The sequence below is a fragment of the Porites lutea genome, chromosome 12 (assembly GCF_958299795.1).
Source record: "Porites lutea chromosome 12, jaPorLute2.1, whole genome shotgun sequence".
NCBI classification, from domain to species: domain Eukaryota; kingdom Metazoa; phylum Cnidaria; class Anthozoa; order Scleractinia; family Poritidae; genus Porites; species Porites lutea.
Window position 1 is genome coordinate 20717904 of NC_133212.1, and position 14741 is coordinate 20732644.

At 40.3% G+C, this 14741-nt stretch overlaps 2 protein-coding genes across 2 annotated transcripts; both read right to left on the bottom strand.

The window, feature by feature from the left end:
• Positions 1 to 17: 17 nt before the first annotated feature.
• LOC140953855 (uncharacterized) lies at positions 18 to 5363 on the bottom strand. The gene is made up of 4 exons (XM_073403232.1): positions 5198 to 5363; positions 3770 to 4012; positions 1456 to 1839; positions 18 to 376 (listed from the first exon to the last, which is right to left on the bottom strand). Exons 1-4 carry the CDS (start codon positions 5253 to 5255, stop codon positions 18 to 20), a joined length of 1044 nt encoding a protein of 347 aa, XP_073259333.1. The 5' UTR covers positions 5256 to 5363.
• A 2447-nt stretch (positions 5364 to 7810) lies between these two features.
• Positions 7811 to 14361, bottom strand: LOC140922022 (uncharacterized). The gene is made up of 8 exons (XM_073372053.1): positions 14208 to 14361; positions 13080 to 13322; positions 11994 to 12389; positions 10823 to 11173; positions 9660 to 9812; positions 8767 to 8854; positions 8338 to 8391; positions 7811 to 7950 (listed from the first exon to the last, which is right to left on the bottom strand). The coding sequence occupies exons 1-8, from the start codon at positions 14263 to 14265 to the stop codon at positions 7920 to 7922; spliced, it is 1374 nt and encodes a 457-aa protein (XP_073228154.1). The 5' UTR covers positions 14266 to 14361; the 3' UTR covers positions 7811 to 7919.
• Positions 14362 to 14741: the final 380 nt, after the last annotated feature.

Consider the following 14741-nt stretch of genomic DNA (forward strand, 5'->3'; position numbering starts at 1 on the left):
CTCTCACATCCCGGACATCACTTACCTGGGCATTGATTGTCGCAGTACGACACGTTGAAACCGGTGTAAGACACACTACTATCCGAAATAAACATAACAAATATTTGATTTGACGAAGAGTAAATTCCTCTTATAGGAGGAGGATGTTTTCCATAAAAGACTCCCAGTTCCTTCCCCTCTTCATTCTTGCCATCGTAAACGTATAATACATCCGTGTTGGTCTCGTTTTGCAAGCTGAACGTTGTAAATACTAAGTGAATTCGCTGGGCTGGATTAACCGTGATCCTCCACGAGCAGTATTGTCCATCCGGGTATTTTGCTGGATAGTTTGGCGAGTGAAAAGTTCCTCTGGTTCCATTTAAGGATATATTGCATCCTACAAAAAAAAAATGAGAGTGTCAGACAGCTATGTTGGAATATACAGTCGACGTTGCGAACGTTGCAAACAACTCAATAATACTCAATAATACGAACAGCTTCGAACAGCAGTTAAACCCTTCACAAAATTAAGTTGGAGACTGGAAAAAAAATTGAACTTCCGCTATTCCAACCCTCTGTTGAGGACTCTAACTTGCGATCCCAGGGTTATCCGTTAAAGAGGAAATTGACTGTATAGCTCAATGATTGAATAACTGGCATTAACAATGCTAAAACTGGTCATATTTCGAAAAGTGAGCAAAACGTTTCTTGCATTCCCTAGAATCGTGATCGCCTCCTCTTCGAACCTTGCGAGAGAAGACGATATGTTTAAGAGAAGAGTCTGGGAGGCCATCGAAATATTTTATTGGGTTCCAACAATGAACTGAGACGCTGGTTACGAGCTCCCCGCGAACAATAGGGACGCTTTGTCACGTGATTCGCAGTATAAATCAAGTTCCGTCCAACTTCATTACGTGATAAAGATTCCACCGTGGAACGAAATGAAAGCTTGTGTATAATAGGTTCTTCTACCTTGGGATTTGAAAGTTCGTTTACTCTAGAAATTGAATATGTTTCAAAGAATTAATCAAATAGAGAGTAAAAATTTATGTGTATCTAAATTAGGTTAGAAATTATTTGCAAGTCTAAAATAGTAGGTCTTTAACTGTTTCTCAAAATACTATAATTTTCTTGCTTCCTAATTACTAGCTGTAAAATGTTTCAAATAGTGGGGAAAGCCATTTTAAATCCGAGCCCTGTCTCCTAGGTGGTGGATTTCGGATTCTTTGTCAGTGGGATTTGTGTTTCGGATTCAAATCGTTAGTCGGATTCCGGATTCCTTGAGCCTTATTCCAGATTCTAAAACCGTGAATTACGGATTCCACTGACCAAAATTTCCCATGTATGAAATTAACCGAATTAACCAACGGCACACCTACAAATTGAGTACCGGAAGTAGAGTTCAATCCTTTCCGCGCGTTTTCGCGTTTTCATTTATGTTGCGTTGACTTTGCTAAATCCGCCAATAATACTCACCACGATAGTAGCAGTAATGAATTGTAGGATGTTGTGTCCCAGCATTATAAGGATAGGACCAATTTCTGCCGTCCGTATTGTTAACCTTTTCTGTGTCGTAATATATCCATTCTGAGGTCGCTATCGCCCATTTGACCATTTGGCATTCATCTGATCCAAAAGCCAACAGATAAAAAGGGAGTTTAGTTGGGAGGATGACGGGTTCTCTCTTGTCACCGTCTGTTCTGCAGCAAAACCTTATCTCTGTGTTATCGCCGACATATTTGCCACCAGGACGCGTTCCACCTTTAGAGTTCGCGTTCAAAGAATTTTCATCGTCCCACTTGACGAAACCACCGTGCATAACGTAAGGGCACGCCCCTTTTTTATAAATACAGTATTGACCTGCAGAGAAAGTTAAAATGAAGCGAATTTAATATATGAACAACAACACGATCATCGTCATCAGCCGCATCCTAATCGTCGTCGTCATCATCATCGTCATTTCTATTACTTTTATTAACATCATAAAAGTGATGATTATGATTTTTAGCAATTATTTAATGAGGCTGAGTATGATCTGCATAATACTTGAGATCCTACGAAAATCGAAACCAATGGTTGTTTTATTATTCATTCAAAATAATTGTTACTTTAAAACACGCTTTCCTCGATCGATGTCAAGTTCCCGTCTTCATCATCTTGCTCCTCGTCAAATTCAGGATATGAAGAGCTGTTTAGTCATATAACCGAACGTCGCAAACGTCTTAAAAATCTGGTCAACGCTAGCTGGTTATGAAGAATTAGCCGGGGAATTTGAGCCAATCAGCAACGGAGAAATGTTTTAAGTGGATAATAAGTGATGATTATTATTATCGTGTAAATCAGGCTTGCATGACTTCGCTTCCTTTGAGCAATACGGATCAGAATTCACAGAAAAAGGTTAACCTTGCTGTTTTAATCATTTATTAAAGTACCAATTGCATAGTGAGCACTCTAGTAACAAGGGCCCAAAGGATGTCAACATGTTTCGGGAATATTCAGTTAAATGTGGTGCGTTGTGTGTAATTTTGGACAGTTGGTTAATTGGAGCATGTTTATTTACTTTTCGTTCATTCAGCACCCAAACTGTAACTCATTCTTTATCTTTGGTATTTATATTAGATGCAAAATGTAAAGAGTAAATTTACTACCGACGCACGAACAAAAACTCTATGCGTTTTTAAACTCAAGAGAGAATTACTTGCCGTTGGATAGCAATGAAAGAAGCAAGTTCTCAGCTTTTTTTAACAGAATTACAAGGAACTTTATTCTTTTTCACCGACCAGTTGACATAGCGGCCATGTCAGTGGTCAATGCAATAAAAAATTATTTTAAAGAATTTACATGAAAATAGAGTTCCCAGAGAATAGAAATGTTTTTGTTCTTGGACACCAACATGGCTGCCATGACTTCACATGCAAATTAGCAATTAAAATAGTAGTACCTCAGTTCTAAGTTTAAAGGAACTACAGTAACTCGTAAAATGCCGAGTACACTTGCAACACCTGCATCTTGTTTTGTGCCAAAAATAGCAGTCAAGCAGGAGAACAAGTTATTGAAATGGCCAGGCATAAAAGATCGCCTTGTGTTTTATGCTGCGCTCCGTTTTTAAACGGCATAACCTAAACGCAGGCACAACCGAAAGCAGGGGCCAATTTAATAAACCTTTCACAAGTGTAATTTACAAGTGTAGCTGTTGTTTTCAGACTCTAAAACAATGGCTACACTTGTAAATTACACTTGTAAAAGTTCTATTAAATTGACTCTAGGAGAAAATTAAGAAATTATCCCGATCCTTGTGCTTACGGTACCATGCTTGCGGTTATTGTGAAAACCAAGCAAATATGAATGTGAAAGTCACTAGGGACGGACCATTAGAAAACTTATGGGGGGGGGGGGGGGGGGCGAAGTACAAAAAAAATATTCAAGCAAGGGAAAATTAAATGAAAAAAAATTCATGCACGCCAATTAACCCTAAAAAATCTTCATGCTACGGCCTAAAAAATCTTCATACAAGGAATTTGATAACGAAAAAAAATTCCTGGGGCTCACAAATTCCCCACCCCCACCATAACATTTCTAATGGTCCGTCCCTTAGTAGGGGGTAGATTTTCAAATTGTGTTTATTAAATTAAAATAAACAAATAAATGATTAACAATAAATAAATAATAATAAATAGTAATGAGTCACAAAAGTTATCTGTCGTTTTGGTAACCAAACATGAAGAGACCTGAATAAACACCAGTTCTCGAAAAACTAGTCCAGGTTATGGAAAAATACTTCAATACAAACCTTTGGGCCAGACGGGTCTAATTGAGTCGTATGTTGTATTGTCTTTGATGCAAAATGACCTGTTAACTTTTGTGTTGTCTACGGTTCCATCGAGGTGAAATTCCGCTGAACACGAATTGTTTACGTCATTGCTATTACTGCCTTGGGATCTCCATCCCTCCAGCCACTGAAAGTGGTCCGTCTTTGGACACCCGGAATCAGGTTTTGGTATCCCGTATGTACCGGCGGGCCAGCGATTTGACCCTAAAAAAAAATTCAGTGTTCACCTTTATTCAAACGTCATTCAACAATTGTTAGTGTTGCAAAAGGGGCACCATCCAGCAAGGACATAAACTGATCGAGGTAAAAAAATATCATAGGTCATCATACAGTGAGTTCGACAAAACCTCAGAAGTAATAACAGTAATTATTACATAGCGAAAATGATGATTGGGTTGATAACGATAGTAACAATAATAGTCATGACAATGAGGTTTTGCCAACATTGCGGACATATGCCGAAAGTCAATATTCGCGTGATAATCGATCTTAGAAATAAACTGGGCCCTGAAAACGCCGTGACATGTGACATGAAGACGTGTGTTGCTCGCCGCGGTTCATGGGCTCCTTGTACAGTATAATGGTCACTGTATTTCCTTAGTTATTGGAACTCCAGTTTATTTTCAGTATAGCAGTTTCAGTTTAAAAGCCAGGAAGAAAACAAGCAAACAAAGCAAAGACCAAAAATAGCGTCTGATGGTCTGAAATAAGGTCAAGAAGAGGACATCACACCCAAACAACCACCACCCCCCCTCTCCCCTTCTCCCTCACTCCCCAGGAGTCTAGGGAATAAAACGTAGAGATGAAATGTTTTTAATTTCTTGACTCGTTATTTCAAATGCTAGTTTAGTCCTCAAGTCCTAAGGATTGGGAATTTTCAAGTCCGAAGAAAATTTTAACACGGTTATGCTAAAATTCTTGGGAAGACCAATTAATCCGGCTCAGTCGTTGGAGACTTCCGGTCAGTGTGTTTGAGATTTTTAGTCACACAATGTAGCAAAGTACGTTTCCCAATTTTCATAGCAACAAATAATCGGAAAACGTCAAACAGGTCTCCTAGCTCAAGATCTCTTGTCCCGAGCACTAAATTTTTATTGTATCTGAACCTAGTTATCATCGCGCTAGGTATATGATACGTCAATCGGACATTTTTTGTAGTGAAAGTGGAAAGCATGTCTTGTCAGGAACTGTCTCTTCTGTCATTTTGCGGCCAGTTTAGATCATATTCAAATCAGATAACGAATAGAGTATTTTCTGTGACTACTGACTGGCCCAAAAGAAAATAATTTTGAGATAATCTGGTAGAAAATATCTGACTAAAATGGAAATAACACTCAGTGGAATTAACATTCCATCTCCTTGTCGTTACACTGAAAATCCGCTACATACCTGAAGGTTTCAAACACTGAAGAAGGTTAATAAATCCTAAAATGTCCCTCAGCAGCATTTCAGTAGTTTATACATTTGATGCAAAACACCGAAAGAAGCGAAACAGGCGAAATAACATTAAAGGTCTGTGAGGATGCGGGGCTACACTTCCTGCCAACTAATAAGATTGCGTTACAGTTAATAGTTAACTGCTTAGTGAGCTGCTATAAATATCTAGCCTCTAGGCCATCAGCTCAGAGAGGTTGATAAATCTGATAGTTTCCTTTTCGTATGAAAGAAACGGTTCGTACCCCAGACATTAGTGGAAGAAGGCAAGGTGGAGGGGTGGAAGAATGCTTGGATAATGGGAAGTGAACAAATATTCGCATGCCCATTTCATAAATCAATATTAGACCGGCCAGTGTGTTACAAGTTTGGAAAATCCCGCGGTAACTCATGTAATTTATTAGATTTAATTATGTTGGTTTGTGTTTCGGTTTTGGTCTGGTGATTTTGTTTTGAGAAATGCGTTTACATTTTTATTTTTGTGATCCTGTTTCGAGTTGAGTCTGTTTTGGGTTTGTGATTCTTTTTTTAATAATAATATTAATAGTAATAGTAATAATAATAATAATAATAATAATAATGGCTTGGTTTTAGAATATCCACGGAGTGGTTTTTTATCTGCTCAATTTTGTAGGTGTGTGTGTGTTTTTTGTCCGTTTCGGCCACAATATATAACTGTTCAAATCCAGAGATCAAACCGCAATGTCCTTTTCTCTCGTCATAAATAAGCCTATAACGCAAGAGAATTGCAAAGATTCTATTGTTTTGATAAACAACTGGACAACAAATGGTCGTTCGTTTTCTTTGACGTCGCGTACTGCATAGCCTGAGAAAAGGCCGACATTTCGCGACACACAAGTCTGCGTACCTCGCCACTGATCATTCCGGGTTGGGGGTGGGGGGAGGGGGGTGGGAGTGGTGGCGTCGAGAAATGTTGGGCTGTTTTCTCAGGCTACGTGCTGTGTAGCTTGCGAATATGCAACCGTTTCTAGCCCGTTCCAGGCTCTCAGATAGTCAGGACGTCGCGGAAACAATGTCCAGGGAGAATAGAACGCGTGATGTGATCCGGAAAAGTGGGCGTCGGCAGGACAAGGAGTGCAAGCCACGGATCGAGTGATCATCAGATTGCTTTTCCAAAATATCATTTTATTTTATTGTCCTCTCTTGTTTTCATTTACTGTCAAGAAATACCTTACAGCCATTTTAAGAGAAGACTAAACTTTATAAAATTCTGAAAACTGGTTTCGAGCGTTATGCGGCAAATTCGGCTAAGGAAACTTCGCACTCCCTCGCCCTATTAACGAAAAAATCTATTTAAAAGTTAACCAACAGTGAGAGTAGATGCATCAAAAGGGTTATAAACCCGTTTGAAGGTACCCGCCTCTGGAGTTGGATTTCATTAAATTCATTAATTAATAAAATTGAAATAACAGTATAGTGGAACATACCGTAAAATTCCGAAAATAAGCCCCTCCATGTATAAGCCCCTCCAAATATAAGCCCCCCAAACCGGTAACGCAAAAAACCCTCCGTTAAATCGCCTCTCCAAATATAAGCCCCCCGGGGGCTTGTACTTGGAAAATTACCCTCAAATACAAAGTATAACAAAGCAAAAACGGTAAATTTACTTCCAACTATATGGCTAGCCCAATCGATTTTGGAACGCAAATTTCCCCCCGTAGATAAGCCCCTCCGAATATAAGCCCCTCCAAAAATAAGCCCCTCAAAAAGGGCCTTTGAAAAATATAAGCCCCAGGACTTATTTTCGGAATTTTACGGTCTGCTAGCAAGATTTCGCGCTTCGCGAACGTTTTTCAGTATAGGGTACGGGTATATTTTGTAGGATAGCTTTTCGCGGTGCCACAAAAAGCCATATGGTATAGCATCAACAGCAACGGCCCAGTGCAGCCCCAAAGTCCGGGTTCACACACATCAAACAGCGCGCCGGCGCGGTTGGCCGAGAGGGTTTGGTGCACTAAATTCGCCTCAGTGAGTTCCAATCCTCGCTTTACTTCCGCAACAGGCCGAATAGGTGTTCACACTGCACCAAAGTATGGCACAAAACCTATCCGATATGTGACTCTCCACTTTCGAGAACGACGCGGCGCAGCTTCCCTCCGTCGCAGAAATCGCGCCGCCACAACCGTTCTTATGTGTGAACAGAAACCTTAAGAGGTATGATTTTCGGATCAATTTAGATTTCTGGGAAACTACCCACCTACCCCTCCCCTTAGCCCTTAAGCCCTACCCTTAAGCAACCCTTTCCCTACATTTGATTTTGTTTTCAGCTTCTCTTAGGGCGACGCCAACATTCAACCCTGTCCCCTCAGAGATATTAGTCTCCCATGGCCAACGAACACACGACCACTAAGTGAACAAATTACCCATGCTCGTCTCGCGGACACCGCGCTTTAAATGTGAAGAACAGGACGGTGGGTCAATTTTCCTGAAACGTTTTACTGCTGGCAATCTTGTTTCCTTTCTAACCTGCATAACAGGCGCTTCATGAGCCAAGCGAGGTGAACGCGGTATTTTTGAGACGAGCGTGAAGGGGAATACAAAATGAGGACAAAAAATAAAGCTTTGTTTTTTTCTCCTCCCCTCGTCTTGCGCTTCGTGCAAAATGCCACGTTCCCCTCGCTTGGCTCATAAACCGCCTGTTTCCATTCCGTGGTGATCATCCAATTGTATTTAAACTGGGCGTGGAACTACAAGAAAAAATGAAAAGTACATATCAGATAAAATAAATTAAATTAGGATTGTTTTATTGCAATTAAATAACGGAATAAACACAATGGCAACATGATTTACTGAAGTAAATCTAAACGGCTGATAAACGGGATAATAAACGGGAAATCGTCTAAACCAATAATTAGAAAATGTTTGTAGCCCTGCCCAAAGTTTTTTTCGCCATATTTGATAATTGCGTGAAATTAAAGCTATACCATTCACTGGTTCATGTTCCCACGAAAATAATTAATAATCATAATTTAATGCAAGGTACCTTACCGACCGTACAGTGACAACAAATCTATAAGTGCGTTTGTGGAGGATCTAGAGGCGGAATTTTGATAGAAAAGTACTGGCATGCTTACCTTGAGTAAAACAGAAGTTTTGGAATTGCTTGCTCTTTTTCCCGCACTCTTTTTCTATAACGAACAGAAAGATCAGATTATTCACAATCAAATTTTGCCGTTAAGAAAGGCCTTAAATGAGAGGTGAAAGTGAAACGTGGGAAAATGGGATCTAACCCTTATGATCGTTTTCACATGACGTCACGGCGTCCACATTGGGTACAAAACAATGAAATGGCGGCCATGTTGGTGTTCAGAAAACTTCTGTGGGGATTGAATTCTTTCCTCGTGAAAAAAACTTTCTTTTATTCCAAGAAATTTGCTTAGCTGCTAACCACGTGAGTGAAAACGATCTATGAAATAAAGAGTACTATACTCTATCAGTTTTTAGGTCAAATGTAAACGTCCCCTGTGGTTTTATTTATGAACCAGTCTTCAACAATATCTCACCTTTTGCAATAAAGTAATCCTGCTACCAAAAAGGCAAGAATAAAAGACAATGCCACCACTGGAACGATGATGGCCAGCAAATCGTTACCTGTTAGAGACACAAATTTACACCTAGATCAAAAAGACAGTACTTCACTAAGGGAGCTTTTCCTACGGGCGTCAACAAAGTTGACGCATCAAAGTTCGTCCTTTCAAACCAACCTTAATTGTTCCCAGGGTCCTCTCTCGTTTTGGGGGCCGAGTAGGGGAGTGGAAACGAGGTTGCTTTGAAACTTGGTAATGAAAGTGAAGCCAAAGAGCACCTTCTGAATACGCCTTGGCCTTTTTTTAAGAAGCTTAAAACTTCATCTTGTGCAGAGGACGGCAAAGAAGTTAGAGAAAGGCGTGGTTTACGTTGATAGGTGTTGTTCTGCTCACTACCGAAGTGAAGTGGTGCTGTCGCTGAAAATGTTGGTCTGATCTCCCCATTAGGCTGTTTCTTGGTGTTGCGGAAAGTATTGTTGGTATTGCACCCGTCTGCATTACAACCTTATTAGCTGAACGGCACTAACTAAGCCGACGGCTTTACACTACCAGTCGAGTCTAATAAGGCCTCTTTCGGTATCTCTCAAGAAGGAAAGACGTTTCGCCGCATATGACAGTGTGTGTGTTCGTTTGTCTCGTACTACTAAGATGCACACAGTGGACTATACCTTAAAGGCATTTGTTCTTGGGCCATCGTAGCTTTATAACTTTACCTTATTATACCGTATCTAACAAGATTACAGCATATAAATTACGCGATGAAGGTTAAGTATGATGGGAGATACTTATGATGGTTCGGGCATGATAAGCTCCCGCCTCTGCTTATAACGAATATGGGAATGAAATAAAGAACGATTTGTGTTCGATACCTTCCTCCTTAGATTTTTTAGTGTAATCTGTCTTCCCGCCTGATTTTGAAGACGACTCCACTATTACTGTTGTCGTTCCTGAAGGTTTTGGAGTTACTTTTCGAGATGGCGTCACTTCCGGCACACGCGTAGTCTTAGGTGCAGCAGTTGGAGCTAATGAGAAAAAAAGAGGCATGATTTGTAAAGGAAGCATGTCGCCCAAAGTAAGGGAATCCAGGACGGTCTTTGATTCTGGTTTCAAGGTACTGGATTCCATTCTTTGTCAGTGGAACTTGATTCTGGATTCTAGTCGTTGATGGGTTTCCGGATTCCTTGGGCTGTTTTCCGAATTCCGAATCCCGGGATTCCGGATTCCATAAGCAAAAATTTCCCGTATTCCATAGTCTGGATTCCTTTATATGGGGCGAAGCATTCCCGGATAGCTTAGACCGCTAGGTTTTAACGCGGTCACTCCGGGATCAACTAGCTCTATCAACGCCTGGCTCTGAGTTGTTTTGTAGGTCCCGAGTTCAACCTGATTACGGTTTCACTTGTAAATAGCTCGCTGGTTTCTCTCTGACACTTGAAGTTTTTAATTTGTTATGTTTCAATTGACATACCTAATTCCTTTCATAATCGTTGAAAAGCCCCTTTACCCTCTTAAGTCTCAAGAGTGACCAGCATCAATTTTCTCTTAACGATATCAATACATAGTCAAGAGAAAAGCTGATGAGAATGAATAAAGTGATCACTAAAGGGAAAATGCTTTAATCTTTTGTCAAATTCTTTGAACCAATTCGGTAAGGAAATATATGGAGGTCAATCTGGAGAATTTGTATTGGGATATTGGGGCTAAAGGGTTAATAAGCGGAGAAGATAATTAACTGCCTATTTATTTCCGTTTTTTGTCCTCTGTCTATACAATAACGTTATGCCACGTGACCTACCGAGAAATTTTATGTTTCCTTTAAAGAGAAGGAAATTTCCATTATTAATCTCTCGTGTAGTACATGTGATATTATTGATCATAAATTTGAATGTTTCTTGTTCTGCGCGCCCAATTAACTTATAGGCCTGTATTCTTGGTCCGTATTGTGAGTTACGGATCACTGGAAAGAACGCTTGGTCCATAACGTTCAGTAAGAACCCTCGAAGTTGTTTGATAAGAGGTACATGATCATTACCTGAATAATTAACAGCACTGTAAGAGGCATTGAAGCCGGTGTAGGAGCCATTATTGTCTGACTTGAATATTATGAACATGTGGTTTGAAGTAGAGTTTGTTCCTTCTTTTGGGGGAGAGTAACTTCCATAAAATACTCCCAGCACCTCCGCTGTGGAATTTTCTCCATCAAACACATATAAAGCGTCCGTGTTATTTTCGTTTTGCAGATTGAAGTCTGTGAAAGTTAAGTGGATTTGTTGGGCTGGGCTGACTGTGATCCTCCAGGAGCAGTATTGTCCATCCGGGTATTTGTTTGGATAGTTTGGTGAGTGAAAAGTGCCGTTCAATCCAGTTAGAGTCTTGTTACAACCTGAAAGATAAATGTATGCTTAACATGCACAGGCTACCCACGCACATTCGTCAAGTGCAAAATATTATATCTTAAGATAAATATCATCGGTATTGACGCTTTTCCAATCACACAATACTGTCACTGTTTCTAAGAAGCTGGGGTCGTAGTCCCCGGTGATCTATCTAAATTTTACACTCGTAGCTAGTAAGGGGCATTCATAACTCATTCCTTCATTGACTGTAAACTGCTCCACAAACAGTTTGGCAAACGTGCCCCAACCATATATTGTTGTAAATTCCCTGAAAAGCCGCGAAGGTAATCGGTAATGAAACATTTACGATTTGAAGTTTATTAGTAGTAGAAACGAAATTTACACCAGGGGGTGCTCCCATTAATTTCGGACAGGTGTGTACCGCTCAAGGTCTTAAACCCTGACCCTTATTTAAGCATGAGATAAACGAAAACTGATACTCTATTTGAGGCCCAAACCTGGAAAATAAGACCCAATTCAAGGGAAAGACAGAAACTAAGTATTTAATGGAAACATGCCAATCTTCCATGAATCGCTTTCCTAATACTCTAAGATAAAGTTTAGTTTTCACAGATGATTTATTCGTCGTGTACAAAGGCATTTACTCTCTTTTAGCTGATATAATAACGGTACCCTATCTAATGATCATACCAAGAACACAGCGCCAACAAGGGCAAAAATGAAACCTTATCTTAGGATGGAGACCCTCAAAAACCATACACTATCGGGCGGCCATACCTATCTACCCCATATATGGGAGTAACAGCCCCCCCCCCCCCCACCTCCCCACCCGAAAGATTTACTTACCATGATAATAACAGTAATATATAGTTGGATGATTTACACCAGCGTCATAGGGAAATGCTCCGCTGCGGTTATCTGCATTTCTATGTTCCTCTGTATCGTAATATATCCACTCAGGCCTCACTGTAACCCACTTTACCATCTGACACTTTGGCGACTCATAGGCAAGAAGGAAAAATGGTTTTTCAGAGGGTAGAACGATAGCATCATTTTTGTTTCCGTCTGTTCTACAGCAAAACTCAATTCTTGTGTTGCAGTCGTATATGCCATCTGGAAGCGTCCCATTTTTATCATTGAAATTCTTTTTATTTACGCCATCTGGATCAAGATCATCCCAGTAGACAAAGCCCGTTTTCATTTTAAAAGGACACTGGTTCTTTCTGTAAATGCAGTATTTTCCTGTTGAAAGAATACGGCGGTAATTTAGTAACCACACTGCTATATAATAGTTTCTCTTGCACTCCGAGAGATTGGGGCTAAGGGAGCATAAATTAAATCACTTAAAGGGTTTTAACTTATTTGTCCATCAATTCCCAGATGTAGAAATCCAAAACGAGTCTGGAGTGTCCCTGCACGTTAACGTAACCAGATTCACAAAGAGATTCATGCATCTCGGTATCTAATTCGATATTACATAACGATCGTAGAGTTTCTTCATAATAAGAACGAAAAGAGGACTAAAAGTCTTGTGCACTGCTATAAGGAAACAACTCCTGATCTGAACACTCCACTGAGTCTATCTTCTGCTAACGGGAACCTTTTTTCAACTGCCACATGTCTGTAACACCAGCGCCAAATAAACGCAACGTCAAATGAAAACGACTTCCGGTGCTCGATTTACCGCTATGCTGCTATTGGTCAATTCGGTACTTAATCAACGGCTGACCTACGCGCACAGTGATCATGATATTAAAAGTTTAGAAAAAGTGACGAAGTATCTGAAACCCAGAACTGTCCCTCCATGATGGATACCGCTGACCTATCTCCATGGGTGAGCGCTTAAGTCAAGATAGGTTCAATTGTACTTATATCAGAAATAATGGATTACAAACAAAACTAATAACATGCCTTCCTTTGATAATTACTAACCTGGAGGCCAGGGGGGTCTGTTCCTATCATTTGTTGTATCGTTTTTTATGCAGAATGACCTTTGAACCTTCGTGTTGTCTACTTTCCCATCTAGGTGATATTCTGGAGACCTGGAGTTCTTTGAATTTACTCCATTTGTGTCTTGGGATCTCCATCCTTCCTTCCATTGGAAACCGTCATCCTCGGGACACCCGGATGTGGGTTTGGGTATCCCGTATGTACCAGATGGCCAACGAAAAGTCCCTGGAAAGTAAGATATTTTCGATCATGTAATTTTGTGACCCTGTTGCTTGTACTTGTGCGAATTGGAACAAGTAGCTGTGCAACGGCCAATCAAATCTACGTCCATTTGATTGGACAATTAGCCCGTTGCGTGTCAGTGTTATCTGACAATACGGCTGAGTTCACCGTTGGAGTCTCGACCCTCATAGGCGTATCGCGCATGACATTACCCCATGAGGAAAGCTCTCTTGGAATTCAAGTTCGCTTTTCAATTAAGTGCTGGAATAATACGAGAGGGTATTCGATAAACATAAATTACTAATAAATACTGTAAATGCAGGTTATGCATTATGAATGTATAGCTACTTCCGGCATTAATTACCAAGCTCGAATAGTTTTAAAGCATTGATCACGCAACCTCAGATTATGATATTGTACCGTTTTGAACAGGAAGTCCGAGTATACTGAGCAGAATAATTAAGAAAGAATTTATTAGCGAAACGGAATCCAGCAACAAGAATATCTAACACCCAATCCTTTATACTTAACCTTGAAAAACCGGAATGATAGAAATCGGCCAACGACAAAGTTTTGAATGGCTTTTCATCGTGAAACGTCTCAGCCGTCATAACTAAAACACCCTAAAACAATAATCCTCGTGGAATTTTGCTTTTGGATGCTTATCGATGTCCTACTATGGATAAAAACTCAAAAGAGAAAAAAATCTCAACTAGCTGCGTAAAAGAGAAAAACTTGTTCGGGGAAATAGTCTGACCAAACCCATTCAGTGAACAAATGTGTAAACCGCATACAACGGTGAAATATTTGCCATGTCCGGTTGCAATGCTAGTTTCACCGGTCACTGCAATAACCCTACAAAGGATTTCAATTGTTACAAATACCCACCTGATGGTCTCAGGTTAGACCAAACGCTCAACAATCCTAGGGTAGCAAACAAGAACATTACAATACTGGTGTACGTTGCGAATGAAAGGAAGGTACAATAAGTTAGACATCACACTGATAATTTAGACCTTTCAATCCCTTTAAGAACGTGACCCTGGTGCGTTACCAAGGTAAAAAAAAACTCACACAATTAACAAATTACCCATAAGATAAACATAAGTGGGGCGTTAAATTTTTTCTTTCTTTCGTAACCGAACCTTTTTGGGCAAAAAGGTCAATGGTGTCCAACCTCCAATTTAGCGAAACGTTTCCGCAAAGGGGTATGGATTTTCGACGTGTTTCTATGAAGTTTTTATTCCATAAAAAACGTTAATGTTGCGTGGCAGGGTGGGTAATGAGCCTGCTTGAGGGCTTTATTTTAATACCCAGGCCGGTCGACGAATATTTCGGTCCACATGGAATGGTTTATATGGGTCTCTCAGTGGCGGTTCCAGGGAAGGGGCCCTGAGGGTCCGGGCCCCCACCTTATTTTTA

Bases quoted from the DNA above. Each gene is read 5' to 3' on its own strand.
- LOC140922022 (XM_073372053.1), bottom strand. From the start codon at position 14,265: ATGTTCTTGTTTGCTACCCTAGGATTGTTGAGCGTTTGGTCTAACCTG. The intron at 12,390-13,079 runs GTTAGTAATTAT...TTCTTTCAACAG, and splicing joins CAGACCCCCCTGGCCTCCAG to GAAAATACTGCATTTACAGA. The intron at 11,174-11,993 runs GTAAGTAAATCT...TTTATCTTTCAG, and splicing joins ATATTACTGTTATTATCATG to GTTGTAACAAGACTCTAACT.
- LOC140953855 (XM_073403232.1), bottom strand. From the start codon at position 5,255: ATGCTGCTGAGGGACATTTTAGGATTTATTAACCTTCTTCAGTGTTTG. The intron at 1,840-3,769 runs GTTTGTATTGAA...CTTTCTCTGCAG, and splicing joins TAGACCCGTCTGGCCCAAAG to GTCAATACTGTATTTATAAA. The intron at 377-1,455 runs GTGAGTATTATT...TTTTTTTTGTAG, and splicing joins TCATTACTGCTACTATCGTG to GATGCAATATATCCTTAAAT.